General features: G+C 36.3%; 1 protein-coding gene across 1 annotated transcript in view; it reads right to left on the bottom strand.

Annotated features, from left to right (window-relative positions):
• The window catches only part of LOC150103211 (neural-cadherin-like), a 540,895-nt gene that overhangs the window by 29,333 nt on the left and 489,146 nt on the right, over nt 1–22,416 (bottom strand). Inside the window, exon 33 of the mRNA XM_090397648.1 lies at nt 12,322–12,502. Within this exon, the coding sequence (XP_090253774.1) occupies nt 12,322–12,502 (181 nt within the window). The remainder of the gene's footprint in view (nt 1–12,321; nt 12,503–22,416) is intronic.

Genomic DNA, 22,416 nt, shown 5'->3' with positions numbered 1-22,416 from the left:
TAAATCCATCACCATTCCCTACATCCGAGGCACCTCGGAAAAAATCAACAAAATCTTAAGAAAACATGACTTAACCACTTGTTATAGACCACATAGAAAATTGGCATCCCTTATCCGCTCCACTAAAGACCAACCACTTCCCCTAGACCTACCTGGTATATACCAGGTCCCTTGCAGCTGTAAATTGTCTTACTTTGGCCAAACAGGCAGGACAGCAAATATCAGAATCTCAGAACACAAGGATTACATCCGATTTCACCAGTACAGCCACTCTGGGCTTGCAGACCACGCTCTGGATACTCGCCACAGAATAAGATGGAAGAAAGCCACAGTCATACACCGCAGCAAGTTCAAGTATGAAAGACTATTCATGGAATCAGCCTCAGCCCTTAGGAACATGCCAAACCTCAACAAATTTGGATGCATGAGACTGCCCCAAATTTGGGAAACAATTATCAGAAGAACTTCAGCCCAAAGGCCAAGAACCACCAATATAGCCCGCCAGGGGCCACCATGAGGACTTTAGGAAAATGTTAGCTTCCTAGCTTCAGTTCTCATTTGCTGTTATGTATTACTTGTGTGCACGTGCCTTTCTATTAAGTTCCCAAGAAGATGGCAACGTGACGTTTGCCAAAACATCGGAAAGTATATATTAAAGTTTATTTAATTTATATTTCTAGTATACGCTGTCAATTCCTTAAATATTAGTTATCATGTTTAACCAGCAAGAATACAACCTCTCAACAAGAATACAACCATGTTATAAATAATTATTTTAATTTCTTGATGTTTCGACCTTCATATTAAGGTCATCATCTGGAGTATACACACATATATACAAAGACAAGCTAAATTACATTTCACACAGTATGCTGAAGAGACAATGATTAGATTAATGGTTATTCTACTGACCTGACCTCTAGTGAAAATAAAATTACAATAAATAAATGAAATTAAATAAATTAACTACATGAAAACTATATTCTATTTAAGACAACATCAGAGAAACATTATTTCATATAGTTTTGTTACAGTAAAAATTATGACCTAATTTAACGTGACAACTGTTATATTAGATTTAGGATCCTAGATTACCTATGGTCCTATTTGTGAGTAACTCTTAGGAAGAAAAGTTAAGTGGGTAGAATATGTGCCTTCCATCCATCATTATTGTTAAGATTAGAGTGATTGATAAGAATCTCATAGGCCTCCCCAAATTTAAGTTCATACCATGTTTTGGCATGATGTAAACAACAGGTGCTTTTCCAGTCAATTCTACATAAAGTGTTCAGGGCATTGATCAGAAAGACCAGCTTGACTATACTTATATTTAATGGGTCGTTTATATTCCTTTTTTCTGATAGGAATTGTGCATCCTGTTTCCCCTATATAGGGCAAATTACAGGTGCAATGAATACGGTATACTCCAGGGTGGGCCAGCAGAGGGACTGGATCCTTGGATGAATTCAGTAAGTTTTTTAATTTTGAAGGAGGTTTAAAGGTGGCTTTAAGGTTGTATTTTTGTAGTGTTGTGTTTATTTTGTCTGATATCCCTTTAATGTATGGAATGGTTACAGTTTTATTGTAGTCTTGTTTATAAGTGAGATCTTGTACAGAATTTTGTTGATAGTATTTTGGATGTAACCATCTTTTAGGAAGGTATTGTGATAACTTTTAATTCCTCTTTGAGTGCTTGTTAATTAAAGCAAATCTTCAAAGCCCTGTTTTTTAGTGTATTAATAACCAATAGTTTTTGTGTTGGGTTATGGTAGGAGTTTGTGTGTATATATTGGCCAGTATGTGTCGGCTTCTAGTAAACAGTGAAGGAAAGACTGTCAGAAGGAAGACATGTCACAAGCGTATCTAGAAACGAAGTGTGTTCTGCTTTTCAATCTCAATTGTATGCATTTGTGTTGTTTGTTTAGATTACTGAGGAAAGTGTCTAATGTCACTGAAATTCAAATTTTTTCACATAATAAACGGTGTTTAAACACAATATATAAATGAAGGAAAGTGATACATTCATTGCTAATAACTTTAAACATAAGGAATGAACTTCTCCATCTTGTTTCTACTTGATGTCCTTTGCAGTACCATGAAAATTAATGTCATTTAATTAAAACATTAATGTAGAATATTCTAAGCATTAATATGTTAAAATAAATGCTAGTTTTATACAATAAAACTGTGAAATTATTGCAATACAGAAGAAACAAGAATAAAATATGACAGATATATATTCAGACTATTTTAGTGGTCATTTATTGGCAAATTAATGCCAACCAAATTCATAATAGAATAATGCAATCAATTAATTTAAGCTCTTTCAAAATTTAGAAAAAAAAATTGGTCATGTTTGAAATACGAGGATGGACTGAAAAGTTCTCAGCACAACAATGAAAAAATGAACTTATAATTTCAAAATTCTTTTTATTTTTCAACATAATCCCCCTTAATACTAATACATTTCCAATGATGCTCTGCTGCCATTATCCCGTTCCTGTAGTGGGTCTCAGTAAGATCTGCAAAATACCCCTCTACAACTGCAATCATCTCTTGATCAGAAGAAAAACACTGACCATTGACGAAGAGTTTTAGTTTTGGGAAGAGACAGAAGTCAGAAGAAACCAAATCTGGGGAATAGGGTGGATGTTCCAACAATTCATAGTGCAGATCCCTTAATTTTCCCATTGCCAAAACACTTTTGCAGGCAGGTGCATTGTCCTAATGAAAGATGATTTTTTTCGTCTAGTCTGGCTAAAAGATCGGAATAATATTCCCCAGTTAATGTTTTACCCTTTGCAAGATAATTAATAAAAAAAAATGCCTTTAGCATCCCAAAACAGAGATGCCATGACCTTTCCTGCTGAACAACCAGCTTCTGTCCACTGTTTTGACTGCTGTTTGGATTTTGGTGTGTAATGGTGAATCCAAGTGTCATACATAGTAATAAATCGACACACAAAATCAGTTTTATTCTTGTTAAAATGCTCCAAGTACTGTTCAGAGATTGTCACGTGAGTGTATTTTTGATCTGCTGTGACAAAGCATGGCACCATCTTGCACAAAGCTTTTTAATTTGCAATTCTTCATGCAAAATATATCCTACGTGTTCTTTTGAAATGCCTCTAGTCTCAGCAAGCTCAAGCACTTTGACTCACCCATCATCCAATACCATATTGTGCACTTGATCAATAATTTCTGGTGGTGTTACACTTTTTGGATGTTCTTCATTTGGATCATCTTCAAGGCTGGTATGGCCACGTTTAAACTCGGCAGCCCATTTCTTAATTGTCGAAAACGAGGGAGAAGAGTGCCCATAAACTTTTATGAACTTTGAACGAATTTCTTTTGACGAAAAACCTCCTTCAATTTCACATAGATGCTTATTACAGATGTACCAACTTAGGGAAAAAAATCTTGCTGAGAGTGTTCCCATCTATGGTCGAAGTCAAGAACTTTTCAAACCACACTCGAAATACTTATTCTTCATTACATAAAAGTGGATATTAAATCGAGCATTATTTCAAAGCCGAATGTAGAAACTATGAAAGTTTTGTAAGTTGACCAGAGTGTTTGCAGGAATACATTCCTCGGCATCCCTGAGTTGCCTTCGTGTGGACTACTTAAAAGACATAGCTGCTAGCCAAGTGTCTATATATGTGCCTTTTATTAGTCCATTTTGATAATATTTCACTGGCCTGACAACTGTTTAGAACTGGTTGGTTCTCTTCAGAGATCAGGTAGAAATCTTAGGAGAGCAAAAACTCTCATTCAGTACTAAGGAACTTGAAACGTAAGAGAAATGTTGGTCAGCACATAAAAGTGATTAATTACTAAAATAAAGAGCCAAAAGGCTTCAGTTGGGGTGCTTAAGGGTCAAAGCTGTATAACTGAGAGGAGACCTCCACATAGCCTTTAAAGGAATGCGGAGAACCGACCAGGGCTTCTGACCTAATGTCCAATCCTCACCTTCTCGTGGTGCACTCTGTTGGGTATCTACTTTGATACTGAACGAACGAGGATGGGCTGGCAATTTGGGATTTAGCCGACCAAATTGTATTCTTATTGGTTAAACCAAAATAAAAAATGATGGTACAACATGACAAAATTTCATGCCAGCTGGGGCATCGCCCGGTTAAACAAGGCCCCCGTTGTTTTCGCCAGGGAACCAGGGCGAACAGCGAAAAGTCAGCTACTGGAACAAATCTGAAAACAAACCCCAACTCAACATCACCAGAGTTAAAGATCGGTACTATCAACGTAAGAAGCCTGAATGGCAAAGAAATGGAGATAGCTGAGGAATTAGATAAGTACCAGATCGACATAATAGAGGTGACTGAAACAAAAAAGACCAAAACTGGTGAGATCTTTCTGAGCAATAAATACAAAATGTTATATTCATGCAATGACAATCAAGGAAAATAAGGAGTAGCCATAGTATTCAACACAAAATACGAGGCTAATCTTCTTGAATGGCAGTCAGTCTCAAGTAGAGTAATGTGGACAAATATGAGAATGGGGAACTGGACAATGAGACTTATTTGTGCCTATGGTGCCACAGAAGGTTCTATTAAGGTAGAAGTGGAGTAATTTTTTGAGGCTTTAGAAAAAGCAACTGACACAATGAAAAAGGAAAAGTTGGTCCTTGTTGGTGATCTAAATAGCAGAGTAAAAAATGATTGTGAGACATATAAAAATATTTTGGGAAAATTTGGAGAAAAGAGCAAAGCTAATAATAATGGCAAATATCTGTTGGATTTCTGGTCAGGACATGGACTGGTTATTACTAACACCATGTTCCAACATAGAAATGTGCACAAATTCACATGGAGAGAAGAGGCTAGGAATAAGAAAAGTCTCATTGACTATGTTATTGTTGATAGTGATGTTTTCTTCCTGATGCAGGACACTAGAGTGTACAGAGGATTTGAAATTGGAAGTGATCACTATTTAGTCTTGAGCAGGATAAAATTGAATTTCATATTGAAAAGAATAACATGTAAGAAAGTTTTAAAGCGAATAAAAGTTGAGCAGCTCTCAGATGTGAACTGTAGGCTAAAATACACAAAGATTATTGAAGAAAAAATGAAAGAGTTTGAGAACAGGAATCAAACCTTGGAGATTCAGTGGCAAACTCTGAAGAAAACATTGATTGATTGATTCTGCCAGAGAGGCATGTGGTGAGGTTGTGTGCAAGGATAAAAAAAAACCATAACTCCCTGGTGAACACAGAAAGTTAAAGAGGCAGTGAAGGAAAAGAAGAAAGCATATAAAATTTCTGGCAAATAAGTCAGCTTTTACTCTTACAGAATACAGAGACAAATGTAAGAAACCTAAACAGTGTGTAAAACTAGCTACACAAAAGTCATGGGAGGACTTTGGCAATTACATAGAAAATAAATATCAAGAAGTGGCAAAATATTCTGGAGGTTGTTGAAGAAGCTTAGGAATGGAGGAAAGAGTGCTGTAAAAGGCATTAGAGATGATAAAGGTGACATGAAAACAGGAGAAAGAGATATCCTTGAAGTATGGAGTAATTACTTTGAAAAACTGCTAAATGAAACAAGCAGTGATGACAGCACAGTGATAAAAAACACTGACCAGGCATACAGTCAGGAATACATATCCATACTTGAAGTAGAAAAAGCCATCAAAGGCTTGAAATGTGGAAAGGCAGCAGGAGTAGATGATATTCGACCAGAAATGCTGAAGTATGGTGGTATAAGAGTCTTACAGTGGCTGCACTGCATAGTTCAGAAAGCCTGGACAGAGGGACGAATTCCTGATGATTGGAGTAGAGCTCTCATAGTACCCATATATAAAAAGGGAAATAAAACTGAATGTGAGAATTACAGAGGTATTTCCCTACTGAGTGTTCCTGGCAAGATCTATGCAAGTATACTTGAGAAACGGTTGAGAAGAATTGTGGAAGAAAAGCTTGGTGAAGAACAAGCTGGATTCAGGGCAAATAGAGGCTGTCAGGATCAGATCTTCACTTTACGACAAATAGTCGAGAAAGCATGGGAATATAACAAAGATCTGTATTTAAGTTTTGTCAATTTGGAAAAGGCATATGACAAGGTGCCAAGAGGGAAGCTATTCAATACGCTGCAGTTATATGGTGTCAATGGGGCATTATATCAAGCAATACTTAGTCTTTATTTAAGTTGTAAGTCAGCAGTTAGAATTGAAGGACAGGAAGATGGTTTAATGTTAAATCTGGTGTGAGACAAGGATGTACATTATCCCCTCTGTTATTCATTATCTATATGGATCACATTATGAAGGAATGTGGTATTAAACCTGATATCAAAATTGGAGATGTTAATGTCAGCTCTTTGCTTTATGCGGATGATGTTATACTTCTAAATAAATCCGCTACAAGTCTGCAAGATTCTCTGACTAAATTGAATAGCTGTTGTAATAGATATGGTATGAAGGTCAGCAATAAAAAGACAAAGACAATGAAAATAGGCAGAATCATTGAAATTGTCAACTGTGTTGTGAATGGAGAACCTGTGGAACAAGTAAAACATTTCAGCTACTTAGGCACAATTTTTAGTGAAGATGGTAAATTAAATATAGAAATAGACAACAGAATCAGCAAAGCTGGTATGGTGGGAAGTCAATTAAATAAATTCATATGGAATAAGAAAGAAATTAGTCGGAACACTAAATTAGCTGTATACAAGACAGTGTTCAAACCATTTTTAACTTATGGATCTGAGAGCTGGGTCAGAAGTAAAACACTTGACCAAAGACTAGAGACCGCAGATATGAGAGTCCCGAGAAAGATTGGAGGTGTGAACAGATGGCATCAATGGCAATATCATATTAAAAATGAGCATATTAGGAAAGAACTTGACATTGTCAGCATCCAGGAATGCGTTAGCAGAGCTAATCTCAGGTGGTATGGTCACTTAAATAGAATGGGAGAGGAAAGATTAGCAAAACAAGTGTTCTCTGCCAGGTTGGCAGGAAAACGACCCAGAGGAAGACCAAGATATAGGTGGATTGATACGGTACAAAGTGCCTTAGACGATAGAAATTTAAGATCTGATAATGTTCGAGTTTTCACAAGTAACAGACTGATTTGGAGGAAAATTGTAGATAGGAAGTTAGTAATGATGTAATTTTTTCATGTAGTACTGTCATATCCTGTACACCCCTTGAAGGTACATGGCAGGAATTTGATGATGATGATGATGATGATGAAGGCTTCAGTTTGGTGATGCAAAATTACATAAGCAAAGTGGATATTAGATCGAGCATTATTTCACATAAGAATATACCTTCAGGAATGACTCCATAACGATTTCTCTCTTTCATATGCTCAAAGGAAATAGTCAGCAAATGATTATCTTTCAGGGATGTTCTAGTTGTGAGAAGGTGGGTTGACATCATTGTTAATGTCCCAAATGAAAGTTTCTTTACAGTTGTTTAGATGATGTTGTTGCTGCTGCTGCTACTGTTGTGGTATATTGTCTCTTTGCCTCCTAGTATTTGATGCGTTGTTCTGATTTTGACTTTTGTATCTCCTTTTCATCCTTCGACCTTTTTTTTTTTTTTTTTTTTTTTTTACAGTGTTTGCTCTTACAGTCTTTATTCTCATGTTCTGAACTGCCACTATGGCAGGTTGTTTGAGAATTACCATTTTTCTGGCATTTAAAGCCCCATAAGGGGTTTGGGATATAGAGTCATACTGGGAAGTTACGATATCCTTCTTTGAAGATGGTGGTTTTGGTTTGTTAAAGGTAAGGATGTGTTTCTGTGGGAACCAGATGCCTATTCCTACATACCAGGATTCTTCTTATGGCTGTCACTCCTTGATCCTTGAGTTCGGAACATATTTCTTCATCAGGAACATCAACTAGGTCCCCAGTCAGATATTATGCTTCTAGAAATGTTTCAAGTTTTGTACAGGGTGACTGTGATTGGTATTCTTCCAAAAGATGGAATAATTTTTCTGACTGTGCTATTGTAGCTGCTTCAATAAGGATATCTCCTGAATGCAGTTTGTTTAAAACTTTTGGAGATGCTGCCAAACCCTTCTGGATGAAATAGGGATGATATTTCTCAAAATGGATGCTCACCTGCTGCATGTAATATTTAGAACAGTGGTGTATTCATTGCAGCTTCTGATGTTTTTCGTTTCTTACTTTGGTTCTCCGAACTTGGCTGGGGCTTGTTGAGAGAGCCTCTGACAAACAAGAGCATGAAGAAGAAGTATTCATACTCAGGAGGAATGAATGCTATACAAGCACCACAACAAGCCTTAGGCCTTGACCATGGGGAAGGAGGCTTACTGCAACATCTTGCTGAAGCAGAGGCCAAAGTAGTGAAAGACTACCAACCAGGATCCCCCCTTTCCAGATTTCCATGGATCGCACCGCTCAGCAAACACAGCAGCAAGGCATTGGATTCCAGTGATGGTAGTCTGGAAGACAAGATAGTAAAAAAATACTCAGGAGAAGTAGAGCAAAGAATGCAGGAAGAAAAGCAAAGAAAAAGAGTAAGAATGAAAAGGTTCAGTACCATCAGTTAGGGGTCTCCCCCTCCACTACAAATATGTGCCTTACACGGAGGGACATGAACCACCAGTATACATGGGCAAAAATTCAAAGTGGGCTACTCTGTGTGCATTAAACAATTGTAGGTTGACTGATGATGGAGTAGGAGATTTCTGTAGTTGAAATGGTGATAGGTTGCACAATGGAATGCATGGAGAAATGCTTTATGTTTGGTGCAGGTAATGTTCCGATTCTTCTGAACAATCATAACAATAGCTACCATATCTTTACTAAAAGGATATAAGGCATTCTGATGTGTGTGACATTGAGAGATTATTTTTAGGGCATAGTTATGAGAAAACTATTTCCATCTAAGTGGTAGAGCTGGATCATTTGCTTCAACGTAAAGACTTTGAATGGGCAATGTGCAAATGGCACCAGTAGCTATTTGTATACTCTGATGATGGCTATTCAACCTTGCAGAACCAAACTTGAGACCCATATCCAGCTTTGAACATAAGTGCACAATAAATACAAAAGCAGTGAACATCAATCTGTGTTCCATTCAGTAGAGAATAGAGTGCATAAAATATTCAATGCACTTTTTCTTTTAGTTGACAAATATGTGCAAGAAACGTAAATTTTCTGCCAAAAATCAGTCCCAAAAACTTAGCTTGTGTTGGTACTGAATTAGTAGTTTGTCCCATTCTTAACTGAGGGTCTGGGTGAAGAATGCGTTTTCAGCAGAAAAACACACCCAAACTTTTTTCTGCTGAAAACTTGAACCCATTACTAAGAGACAATGGAGAAACACAATGAAATTCTTGATGAATTTGTCTTTCAATTATACTAATGCTACAAGAGTAATAGTAAATTGTGAAGTCATCAACATTTAGGGCATTGCCTACAGTGGAAGGAAAGTGTTCAGTGATTGAGTTACCTTTGATAGCAAAAAATGTCACACTAAATACAGAGCCTTGGGGAAGTTCTGAATGTTATAGCTTAAGTGTACTTCCCACTCTGACTTAGAAGACAAAGTTTTTAATAAACAGAGGAGCGTGTCCCCCCCCCCCCCCTAAGACCAAGTCATAGAGGTCTTATGTCATATCTCCAGGCTGAATCTATTGCTAAATACGAGTGTAGGCAAATGAAAGAAAGTATTGAGTCCATTATTCAAAAGGGAGAGATTGTTATTGTCAAGGTTTCATTCAATGATACAACTTCATCTATTGTGTATGCACTACCCTACAGATTAATGTCCACCATAAGTATGGGCTCAGGATGTTGCAATATAGATTATCAAGTTCCATCTCATTTAAATCATAACCCAGTGGAAAATAAATTCAACATACTGTAATAAGAAATCCCATGTATAGACAAATCACTACTGCTTCCAGAGCAGTATTAAGCTACACATGATGGAAAGGAGTGACTTTCCACTAGGATAGCTACTCCACCATGAGCAAGACAACCTCCAGTTCTGTCCTTGCATATAATGAAATTCCTTAAGGTAGGATCCACATTAGGTATTATATTTCCTGCAGACAGGAACAGAAAGGCTTCTGTTTCTTTGATAGCAAATAAATGTCACACTTAAGACAGAGCCTTGGGGAACTCCCTGTTCTTGATGATATGGCTGAGAAAGTGTGCCTCTCACTTTGACTTGGATAGACAGAAAGTTTTTAATAAATACAGGAAGGTGTCCCTTTGAAATCAAGTTACTTACAGAGGTCTTATGCCATGTTTTACAACAATTGAAAATGTTCCAATACGGGGGGGGGGTGTCCTGTATTGGAACATGCGTCATTTCGACTTTACGGTGGTAATCCCATAAATAATTTAAAAAATAAACCTCGACTTGAAGCAGCACGATGTAAAATTCAAACGTCACAGGCGAACTTGTTTGTGAGCACGACGGAAGAATACGCCGCTATGCGCCATTTGTTTGGGAGAGGTGGCATCACTTGGGTCCCATGATCTTCTTGGTGGACTGAGTGACCTTGACTTTTCTCGGCGATGCTTTGCCTGGTTTGTGCCACTCCATGGATTCCCTTTTGGAAAAAGGATGATAATAAAGGACCATGGTTTCATCCCTGGTGACAATGGATTCCAGCACTTCTTGTTGATTCCCTTGGCAAACTTGCAGGAACAGGTTACACAATGCTACTTCACACAATGTGAAACTTCTCATGAATGATGCGAAAGGCAGTTGTTATAGAAAGTCTCAACCTTGCTGAGATTTCTTTGAACTTCAGGTGCCTGTCACTGAGCGGTTCCTCCTCAACAAGAGAGACATTTCCCTCAGTCATCACTTCCACAGGCTGACTATCATGACGATCATCTTCAATGCTCTCTTCCTAGGCAAAACTGGGTTATATTATAACCCATTTCCTTCATGGCAAAGCATTGCCGAGAAAAGTGCTATCAAACAGCACCCAATCACTGTTTGATAGCACTTGGAGAAAGCCCTTCTTTGGTGAAAAACTATCACAGTGCGGTACTCAATTTTTAACATTACAGCCACTTAATGTGCCATGTGTTATTCAAACAAGTGCCTCCAACTGAATGACGCAGGTAGAGAGTTGAAACTGGTATACTAAGCTCTCCATAGATGGTGCTATCTATCACATGGTGCTTTAAAATAGATGTAAATTTTGTGTGTCAGGCCAGAAACTTTTTAGGACCCTACCTTGTACTCTGAAATATCATTACAATATTCATAACATCTGATAAAAGAAAGGAATTATAATCATAATGCAGGCAGCAAACAATCGTCGTTAGTCCCCTTCTGAATTCATAATAAAGTAGATCAATTAATGTCAATGATGTATGTTTCTGGTATGAGAACATGCAAAACCAACTTAATAATACTGTGATGCTGCTGCAACAAACATTCCTTATATTTTTTTAATTCATGTCCTCCCAATCATTACATTCTTATTCCTCATATAATTTTCTATAAACTTGAGAAATGATTTCAGAACATTGTGACTGGAACTTGCTGGTAGTCTTCCCAAGACAATAAAGAAAACTTTTATAAACCCTTTGGATATCTAGCAACAAGCAGCTACAATAAACTGATAAATGAAATAAAATCAGTAACCTCAGAACATGCTTTGAGAAAAAGATTGAGAATATCTCATAGGACTAAATAATGTTGACTTTTATTTTAAAAATATATTATAAGAGATCACTGTAACTACATAATTAGACATAACATATATTATGTCTAATTATGATTCTAATAGGTTATGTGAGCCCTCAAAGATAGTCATTTAATTTTTTTAGTAACCAATATGGCTACTACTCTTGGTTATACACATAGTACAGTTCTTTACATTTCCTTTTCATGTTTATTATAATAAGTCTTTTCCTGAACATATCAATATCTACATTACTATTCAAGTGGTTATATTATGTTTATAATATATATGCATACATACATATATATATATAGTATTACTTTTCTCTGTTTCATTATCAATTGTATTGCAGTATTGTATCAGGTTATCAATTGTATCACTTCTTCAATCTTAATAAATTTCAATCCCAGAACCATTTCTGTCTAAAATATGTGAACTGTGAAACTCACGACAGTGAATAACCAATGTATTTCAATTAAAAGCTCATAAAAATCACAAAAAAGGGAAATCCTTTGAGATACTACTTAAACAGAGATAATAATTTTGAGTTAAACTAAAAAACTGAATTACTAATGAGAATACAAAGTGAAAATAAAATAATATTTTTCAACACAAACATCAATGTGCAATAATACTAGATAGCAAAACATATAAAATCTTCTTACGTGCATTTATGAAGCATCCAGAGATCAACACAAACAAAAGGAGGAGAACAATAAATGCTATGACAAGGATTATTGGACGGACATCCATTGTGCACATTTTGCCACTTTATAACAGCAGCATCTTGTGTGCTATTTTCCATTGGAAGGAAATGCTGATTGAAACGGATATCATTTATGCAACCTGAAACAAACAAAAAACTATGTTTATCATGTGCTACAGACAGAACAATGAACATTCTGACATATATATTATAAATATAGGACCTCGCCTTACAGTACTTCTATTAATGCCACTTCAGAATAATGCTAGTTCAGTTATAGATAGAAATATTATGATATGGTAATTAAGTGTCTGTTGTTAACTCATAACAGTGCTTTACAGTATAAATAAAACCAGACGAACAAAATAATAACAACAACAATAATAATAAATTAAATTACTAATATTTTTCTGATTTTAAACCTGTATCTTCAGAGCACAAATTACAATGGCAATAAGGCAAAACAATTCAAATTTTAACTGACACAAAACCAATGCCCAAACAAAGTGCCCTCTGAGGACAAGATGAAAAATAAAGGCAATTCAAATAAGTCAAGCTTGTGGTCTTAGAATGACTGGCTCCCAGATTTTAAGCAAATTAATGCAGACACTAATTGGGATTATGGGAGTATTTCTTGGCTGGTTCTAAAAATAGTCTCCCAGACCTATAGTGACTTTAAGCAGTTATCTTTTTTCAGTTAAATACTATGGGAAGAAGTATCCAGAGCATGGTCTGAAATCCTGGTCCAAACTATATAGGTGATCACAAATACAGTTTGTTCTTTAATAAATTTAGTTTAATCTTTTATCCAAGTGTAAGCAAACAAAGTTTGCACCTGAAGTATCTTCAGGACTGAGGCAACTCGTGGTAAAGGTGGACTGAGCTCTCATTACTCCTTCTTGACATGTATAATGCTATGCATTAAGGAAAGGGCCACTACCCAGAGGTGGTGATTACCAAGGTGGAAGCAATGGAGAAGTCATCTTTACCTATACGAGTTGCCAAAAGGTGTCTCACCTTATTATTAAATTACTCTGGATTTAGAGAAAGATGTTGGAAGTTGTTTTCCACTTTGTTAGACTATTATAAATTTAGTTTAATACTTTATCCAAGTGTAAGCAAACAAAGTTTGCACCTGAAGTATCTTCAGGATTGAGGCAATTCGTGGTAAAGGTGGACCAAGCTCTCATCACTCCTTGTCTTAGTATCTCCCATAATGCAAAGCACATCTCCTTGTGGACATGTATAATGCTATGCATTAAGGGAAGGACCACTATCCAGACCGGTTTTGACCTTTATTGAGGTCTCGTCAGTGGGAGCCAGACTCAGAAGTGGTGATACCAATAATAATAAGGTGAGACACCTTTTGGCAACTTGCATAGGTAAAGATGACTTCTCCATTGCTTCCACCTTGGTATCACCACCTCTGGGTCTGGTTCCCACTGACGAGACCTCAATAAAGGTCAAAACCGGTCTGGATAGTGGCCCTTCCCTTAATGCATAGCATTATAAATGTCCACAAGGAGATGTGTTTTGCATTATGGGAGATACTAAGACAAGGAGTGATGAGAGCTTGGTCCACCTTTACCACGAATTGCCTCAATCCTGAAGATACTTCAGGTGCAAACTTTGTTTGCTTACACTTGGATAAAGTATTAAACTAAATTTATAATAGTCTAACAAAGTGGAAAACAACTTCCAACATCTTTCTCTAAATCCAGAGTAATTTAATAATAAGGTGAGAAACCTTTTGGCAACTCGTATAGGTAAAAATGACTACTCCATTGCTTCCACCTTGATATCACCACCTCTGAGTCTGGCTCCCACTGACGAGACCTCAATAAAGGTTGAAATTGGTGTGGGTAGTGGCCCTTCCCTTAATGCATAGCATTATACATGTCCATTCAACATAGTTTGTTCTTCAAGGTAGATATTAACAGATCTATGGGTATGTTCAAAGTAGAACAAGTTGTAGGCACAAGAAATCATTCAGAGAATGGATGAGGATTACTAGCTAGATATGTGTGGATTCAAAGTGTCACAAAAATTATATTTATGAAGAACTTCAGTAATTTTTTTTTTGGTGTATCCGAGATATAGGGAAATAAAGAAAAGGGTATGCAGCATTTCCTTTATTTTATAGTGGGTTGTAGTCTTTGGGGAAATAATGTCATGAGGATAGCTGAGTTTAACAAGAGCTGTATCATTAGAACAAATAGCCCTGCCATACTGCTGAAATAAATGATAATGCAACTGTTTATTGTAAGTACTTTCCAGTGTGTGTAGTACTGGAACACTTTTTATTCCCAATAGCGAAATACTAAGATGAATTTTTGGGTGTTGTCTGTTTATGCTAAAAATTTATCTAATGTGCCTATGAGGCAAAATAGCAAACACATCAAGTACACAGTGCAGCCAGATTGTAGGCTTGGTGTTAGATGCGAGTGTTTGGTTTCTATAAATTCCATACAGCAATTATGCTAGTGGGGATAGGGAGAAAGACCCATTACACTTCCATATATATGTATATTTTTCCAAGATGGAAAAAAAAAAAAAAAAAAAAAAAAAAAAAAAAAAAAAAAAAAGATTCCACTTGCAGTGGGTTGGAAAGTCATCATCATCAAATTCCTGCCATGTACCCTCAAAGAGGTGTATAGGATATGATAGTACTACATGAAAAAAATTACATCATTACTAACTTCCTATCTACAATTTTCCTCCAAATCAGTCTGTTACTTGTCAAGACTCCAACATTATCAGATCTTATATTTCTGTTGTATAAGGCACTTTGTACCATATCAATCCACCTATATCTTGGTATTCCTCTGGGTCGTTTTCCTGCCAACCTGGCAGAGAACACGTGTTTTGCTAATCTTTCTTCGCCCATTCTGTTTAAGTGACTATACCACCTGAGATTAGCTCTGCTAATGCATTCCTGGATGATGACAATGTCAAGTTCTTTCCTAATATCCTCGTTTTTAATATGATATTGCTATTGATGCCATCTGTTCACGCCTATAATCTTTCTCGGGACTCTCATATCTGCGGTCTCTAGTCTTTGGTCAAGTGTTTTACTTCTGACCCAGCTCTCAGATCCATAAGTTAAAACTGGTTTGAACACTGTCTTGTATACAGCTAATTTAGTGTTGCGACTAATTTCTCTCTTATTCCATATGAATTTATTCAAATGACTTCCCACCATACCAGCTTTGCTGATTCTGTTGTCTATTTCTATATTTAATTTACCATCTTCACTAAAAATTGTGCCTAAGTAGCTCAAATGTTTTACTTGTTCCACAGGTTCTCCATTCACAACACAGTTGACATTTTCAATGATTCTGCCTATTTTCATTGTCTTTGTCTTTTTATTGCTGACCTTCATACCATATCAATTATAACAGCTATTCAATTTAGTCAGAGAATCTTGCAGACTTGTAGCGGATTTATTTAGAAGTATAACATCATCTGCATAAAGCAAAGAGCTGACATTAACATCTCCAATTTTGATATCAGGTTTAATACCACTTTCCTTCATAATGTGATCCATATAGATAATGAATAACAGAGGGGATAATGTACATCCTTGTCTCACACCAGATTTAACATTAAACCATCTTCCTGTACTTCCTTCAATTCTAACTGCTGACTTACAACTCAAAGACTAAGTATTGCTTGATATAATGCCCCATTAACACCATATAACTGTAGTGTATTGAATAGCTTCTCTCTCTTGGCACCTTGTCATATGCCTTTTCCAAATCGACAAAACTTAAATACATATCTTTGTTATATTCCCATGATTTCTCGACTATTTGTGGTAAAGTGAAGATCTGATCCTGACAGCCTCTATTTGGCCTGAATCCAGCTTGTTCTTCCACAATTCTTCTCAACTGTTTCTCAAGTATACTTGCATAGATCTTGCCAATAACACTCAGTAGGGAAATACCTCTGTAATTCTCACATTCAGTTTTATTTCTCTTTTTATATATGGATACTATGAGAGCTCTACTCCAATCATCAGTAATTTGCCTCTCTATCCAGGCCTTCTGAACTATGCAGTGCAGCCACTGTAAGACTTTTATACCACCATACTTCAGCATTTCTGGTCGAATATCATGTACTTCTGCTGCCTTTCCATATTTCAAGCCTTTGATGGCTTTTTCTACTTCAATTATGGATATGTGCCTGTTGAGTGTTTTTTTTCCACTGTGCTATCACTGCTTGTTTCATTTAGCAATTTCTCGAATTAATTACTCCATTCTTCAAGGATATCATTTTCTCCTGTTTTCATGTCACCTTTATCATCTCTAACTCCTTTTACAGCACTCTTTCCTCCATTCCTAAGCTTCTTCAACAACCTCCAGAATATTTTGCCACCTTCTTGATATTTTCTATATTCTTGATAAAATCCTCCCATGACTTTTGTTTAGCTAGTTTTACACAGCGTTTAGCATTCTTGCATTTGTCTCTATATTCTCTAAGAGCACAAGCTGACTTATTTGACAGGAAATTTTGATATGCTTTCTTCTTTTCCTTCACTGCCTCGTTAACTTCCTGTGTCCACCAAGGAGTTCTGATTTTTTTTATCCTTGCAGATAACCTCACCACATGCCTCTCTGGCAGAATCAATCAATGTTTTCTTCAGAGTTTGCCACTGAATATCCAAGGTTTGATTCCTGTTCTCAAACTCTTTCATTTTTTCTTCAATAATCTTTGTGTATTTTAGTCTACAGTTCACATCTGATAGCTGCTCAACTTTTATTTGCTTTAAAACTTTCTTACATGTTATTCTTTTCAATACGAAATTCAATTTTATCCTGCTCAAGACTAAATAGTGATCACTTCCAATTTCAAATCCTCTGTACACTCTGGTGTCCTGCACCAGGGAGAAAACATCACTATCAACAATAACATAGTCAATGAGACTTTTCTTATTCCTAGCCTCTTCTCTCCATGTGAATTTGTGCACATTTTTATGTTGGAACATGGTGTTAGTAATAACCAGTGCATGTCCTGAGCAGAAATCCAACAGGTATTTGCCATTATTATTAGCTTTGCTCTTTTCTCCAAATTTTCCCAAAACATTTTTGTATGTCTCACAATCACTTCCTACTCTGCTATTTAGATCCCCAACAAGGACCAACTTTTCCTTTTTCATTGTGTCAGTAGCTTTCTCTAGAGCCTCAAAAAATTCCTCCACTTCTACCTTAGTAGAACATTCTGTGGGACCATAGGCACAAATAAGTCTCATTGTCCAGTTCCCCATTCTCATATTTGCCCACATTACTCTACTTGAGACTGACTGCCATTCAAGAAGATTAGCCTCATATTTTGTGTTGGCTACTATGGCTACTCCTTTTCTTTGATTGTCATATCCTGAATATAACATTTTGTATTTATTGCTCAGAAAGATCTCACCAGTTTTTGTTTTTTTTTTGTTTCAGTCACCCCTATTATGTAGATCTGGTACTTATCTAATTCCTCAGCTAACTCCATTTCTTTGCCATTCAGGCTTCTTACGTTGATAGTACCGATCTTTAACTCTGGTGATGTTGAGTTGGGGTTTGTTTTCAGATTTGTTCCAGTAGCTGACTTTTCGCTGTTAGTCCTGGTTCCCTGGCGAAAACAACGGGGGCCTTGTTTAACCGGGCGATGCCCCAGCTGGCATGAAATTTTGTCATGTTGTACCATCATTTTTTTTATTTTGGTTTAACCAATAAGAATACAATTTGGTCGGCTAAATCCCAAATTGCCAGCCCATCCTCGTTAGTTCAGTATCCAAGTAGATACCCAACAGGGTGCACCACGAGAAAGTGAGGATTGGACATTAGGTCAGAGGCCCTGGTCTTTTCTCCGCATTCCTTTAAAGGCTATGTGGAGGTCTCCTCTCAGTTATACAGCTTTGACCCTTAAGCACCCCCCCCCCCGGTTGGAAAGTGAATATGGTAACCAATTAGCTAGACAACTTCAGCTGTTTTATTTACTGTGTTCTTTAAGAATATAATAAAAAGTTGTGTAAGAAGTACTTAAATAAATAAATGAGGATAATGCTGAAAGTTAATAAACCAGAAAGTGCAATATGCCAGTATTCAGGAGGCTATTAGGGGGGGGGGGGAGGTGGAAGAGAGAGAGAGAGAAAACCATCAGAGGAATAACATGGTATATTTCATTTTTGTTTTTAACACATGCATATATAATTTAGAAAAATATTGACATTTTAGCATTGAAATGTTGTCTTCAGGATTATACAGTAACACTTGTTAGGAATAATTTATAATAAAGAAATAATGTGAATCTCATGCATCACTAATTTTCTATCCTGTTTCTGAAAGATTTATATATCAAACCTCTGGAGGTGAACCACCCAAGATATGTTCACCTCAAAGAGATCACAAAAATCAGGATGGTGTTCCATATTGCCATGAAGAAGCTTATTATCAGGAAATAGATAACATATTTTCACAAAACTAGTTATATAAAGATTAAAGTACCAGCAATAATGCATATTCCAACACAATGAAACAAGAATTAAGAAACATTTGATTTTACATAGGTTACACTGATCAAGCAATTCAATATAGATGAACTAAGCTATGTGCCAACAGTGAAACTTATCAACAATGTGTCAGTCACATTGTGTGATAAGCATGAGATTCTACATTTATTACATTTGAACTTAATACAATGGGACAACTTGACAGAATTCCATGCTAGATGGGGGATGTCACCCAGTTAAACAGGGCCCTTGTTATTTTCATCAGGGCAGACAGTGAAAAGTCAACTAGTGAAACAAATCCCAATTCAACATCAGTAGAGTTTAAGATTAGCACTATCAACATAAGAATCATCAGTGAAACTAGCAGAAGAACCATAAGTACCAGATAAAAAATGTTATATTCAGACAATAATGATAAGGGAAGGAGTAGATACAGTTTAAATGGCAGGTAACATCAAGTAGAGGCGATGTGGACAAACATTAGAATGGTGAACTGGATAATGAGACTTATCTGTACCCATAGTGCTAAAGAAAAGTTCTAAGAAGTGGAGGAATTTTATGAGCATTACAGAAGGCAGTTGACACAATGATAAAGGAAAAGTCAGTCCTCAGAGACCTAAAGAGCAGGGTAGGAAATGATCACCAGGCATGCAGGAATGTTTTGGGAAAATTTGGAGAAAAAAGCAAAGCTAATAATAATGGTAAACCTGTTAAATTTCTGATCAGGAATGTGGACCAGTTATTGCTAACACCATGTTCCAACATAAAAACGTTCACAAATTCCGGTGGAGAGAAGATGACAAAGTCTCATTGACTATGTTACTATTGATAGCAGTATCTTCACAATGGTTCAGGACATGAGTATACAGAGGATTTGAAATTGGAAGTGATCACCATTTAGTTCTGAGCTAGCAGAAAAGAGAAAGTTTTAAAACAAATCAAAGTTGAGTAGCTTTCAAGTGAACTGCAGATTCAAATACATACACATCATCCAAGTGAAATATGAAAGTTTGAAAACAAGAAGCAAACCTTGAAGATTCAATATGAAACTCATTGACTGATAAAGCCAGAGAGTCATCTGGTGAGGCTGTCTGCAAGGATAGAAAAATCCAAACTCCATGGTGGATACAGGAAGTTAAAGAGGCAATCAAGGAAAAGAAGATATGTATCAAAAGTAAGTCAGCTTGTGCTCTGAGAGAATAAAAAGAAAACTGTAAGAAAGCAAAGTAATGTATAAAACTAGCTAAACAGAAGTCATTGGAAGACTTTAACAAGAATGTAGAAAATAAATATCAGGAAGGTGGCAAAATATTCTGGAGACTATTAAAAAAACTTAGAAATGGAAGAAGGAGTATTGTAAAAGAAATCAAAAATAAAAAAAAAGGTGATGTGAAAACATTAGATATTCTAGATGTCTGGAGTAATTACTATGAAAGACTTGAATGAAACAAGCAATAACAGTACGGTGGTAACACATACTCAACATAAATGCACACAGGAATATATATATCAATACTTAATGTAGTTGAGAATGTGTGTGTGTGTGTGTGTGTGCGTGCGCGCGAGATCAACTATGGTATGCAAACGTGATGATATGAATGGCCTTGAGAATGATTATTCCACGAAGGGGTGGGAATGTATGCTTTTGTGATTAGACCTTTCAGCATATCAGGGAAGAGAAAGGAAAAAATCATCCATAAGAGCCAAGCAGACTGTACATTTGACTATATATAAATGCAAGGTGCATCAGGAAACAAACAGGTTGAGTTAATTGCTTTAGCAAATAGGTTGCTGGCATTAGTGAAACCTACTATCTGTGTCAGATTTGTAACTGGGATCGAGTGTAAAGGGTATAGCATTTTTAGGAATGACAGAGAGACAGCAGAGGAGGGAAGTACTACTAATGACATCAGATAACTTGGGTCCAGTTAGGATAGAAATACATGAAAGCAATAATGGTAATAATATTCCATTTAACAGGGTCTGAGGCTATCTGGAGGCTAATAGAATGAAAAATATGGTGGGTATTGCTACAAATCTCGCAGTTCAGTTGCTGGGGACAATATGCATTGCCAAATTACCCTGATGAGTATAGATGAATAATCATTATGAGGTCACTTAAATTTTGCAAACATTGATTGGGTAGAAAAGAAATCTCATGATAAGATATTGGATCAGTCATCAGAAGTACGGAGTCACAGTTAAGAATATGACTTTACCACCAGTTGGTGCAGTATTCATGGAGTACTTTCCTGGGAAGTAGCTAATTATATAGATATTCCAATTAGCACAGGTTATATGCAGAAGTACAATGCAAGAAATTATGACAGACTCAGGAGAATAATATCTTTGGTAGCATGGTATCGATTACTGAATGGAAAAGATATCAATGCACGGAAATCTTTGAAAAGTGCATAAATGAAAAGTATCTAAATGTATCCCTAAGGCTTGAAGAACAAATAGGGTTCAAGTGAAATATATGTACAACTTTATTAGGCAAGAGATCCATAAGAAGAACATGATGTGGAAGGAATATAGTTTGAGAGCATTTTCAGTCCTTAAAAAGATGCACTAGAAGATTTGGCTGTACAGCTGACCCAAGAACTCAGCAATAAGAACAAGAAGAGCTTGTTTTATGGTCTATAAAGAATGCAGAAGATGATCCTATCTTGATTATCTACAACCAGGACTTTCCTCTCTTTAGTAATGCCTACCTATTTACTGGTATACTACCTATTATGAAATAAATATGATTCTAATGCATGTATAAATGTTCATGTTCGAAATACTTTTATTACTGTAAGAAAACCGTAATTTTTTTTTTTATATATATATACCGGGATGCATCTCACTGAAATACATCATAACTCAGGTTCCATTTATACTGATTCGACTAGGCCCTACTGTACTCACTCCAGACAAACAGAATATCTTTAGTTTTTATGTCATGTTTATCATCTCCAATATCATTTTTAGTTTTTGTCACCTTTATCATCGATTCCTTTTACAGTACTCTTTTCTTCATTTCTTAGTTTTTTTCAACAGCCCACAGAACATTTTCCCACCTTCATTTACTTCTACATTCTTCCCAAAGTCACTCCACTTACTTGATAGGAAATTTTAACAAGCATCTTCCCCCTCCCCATTTTTTAGGACTGCCTTAATTTACCAAGTCAACCACAATATTCAGGTTTTACTATTCTTAAAGCAACTTTATCACATGCCTCCTTGGTTGAATCATTTTTTTCCCCTTTTCCTCTGAGTTCACCAACAACAAGAAATTAAACAACATCTTGATCCCCAATACAGATCTTCTGGCAAGCATGGATATGACATCATTATTTACCAATATTCCAGTAGAGGAAGTGATCGACATTTCCTATGGAATAAAACTTTTTACCAGCAATTAACAGGCCTTGCTTAGGGAAAGCCCTCTTTCACCACCTTGTGCTGATCTCTTTATGGAAAAATTTGAAAATAAAATTTTATCTCAACTGGACCCTAAACCCACAGTTTGGTGGAGATACGTTGACGATATTTTTATTGTTTGGAAAAATA

This window comes from Typopeltis vanoorti, chromosome 9, assembly GCF_054136105.1.
Source record: "Typopeltis vanoorti isolate ZY-2024b chromosome 9, IOZ_Tvanoo_1.0, whole genome shotgun sequence".
In the NCBI taxonomy this organism is placed as follows: domain Eukaryota; kingdom Metazoa; phylum Arthropoda; class Arachnida; order Uropygi; family Thelyphonidae; genus Typopeltis; species Typopeltis vanoorti.
Note: the sequence above shows the minus strand (reverse complement) of the source record. Positions and strands in the feature narration are given on the sequence as shown.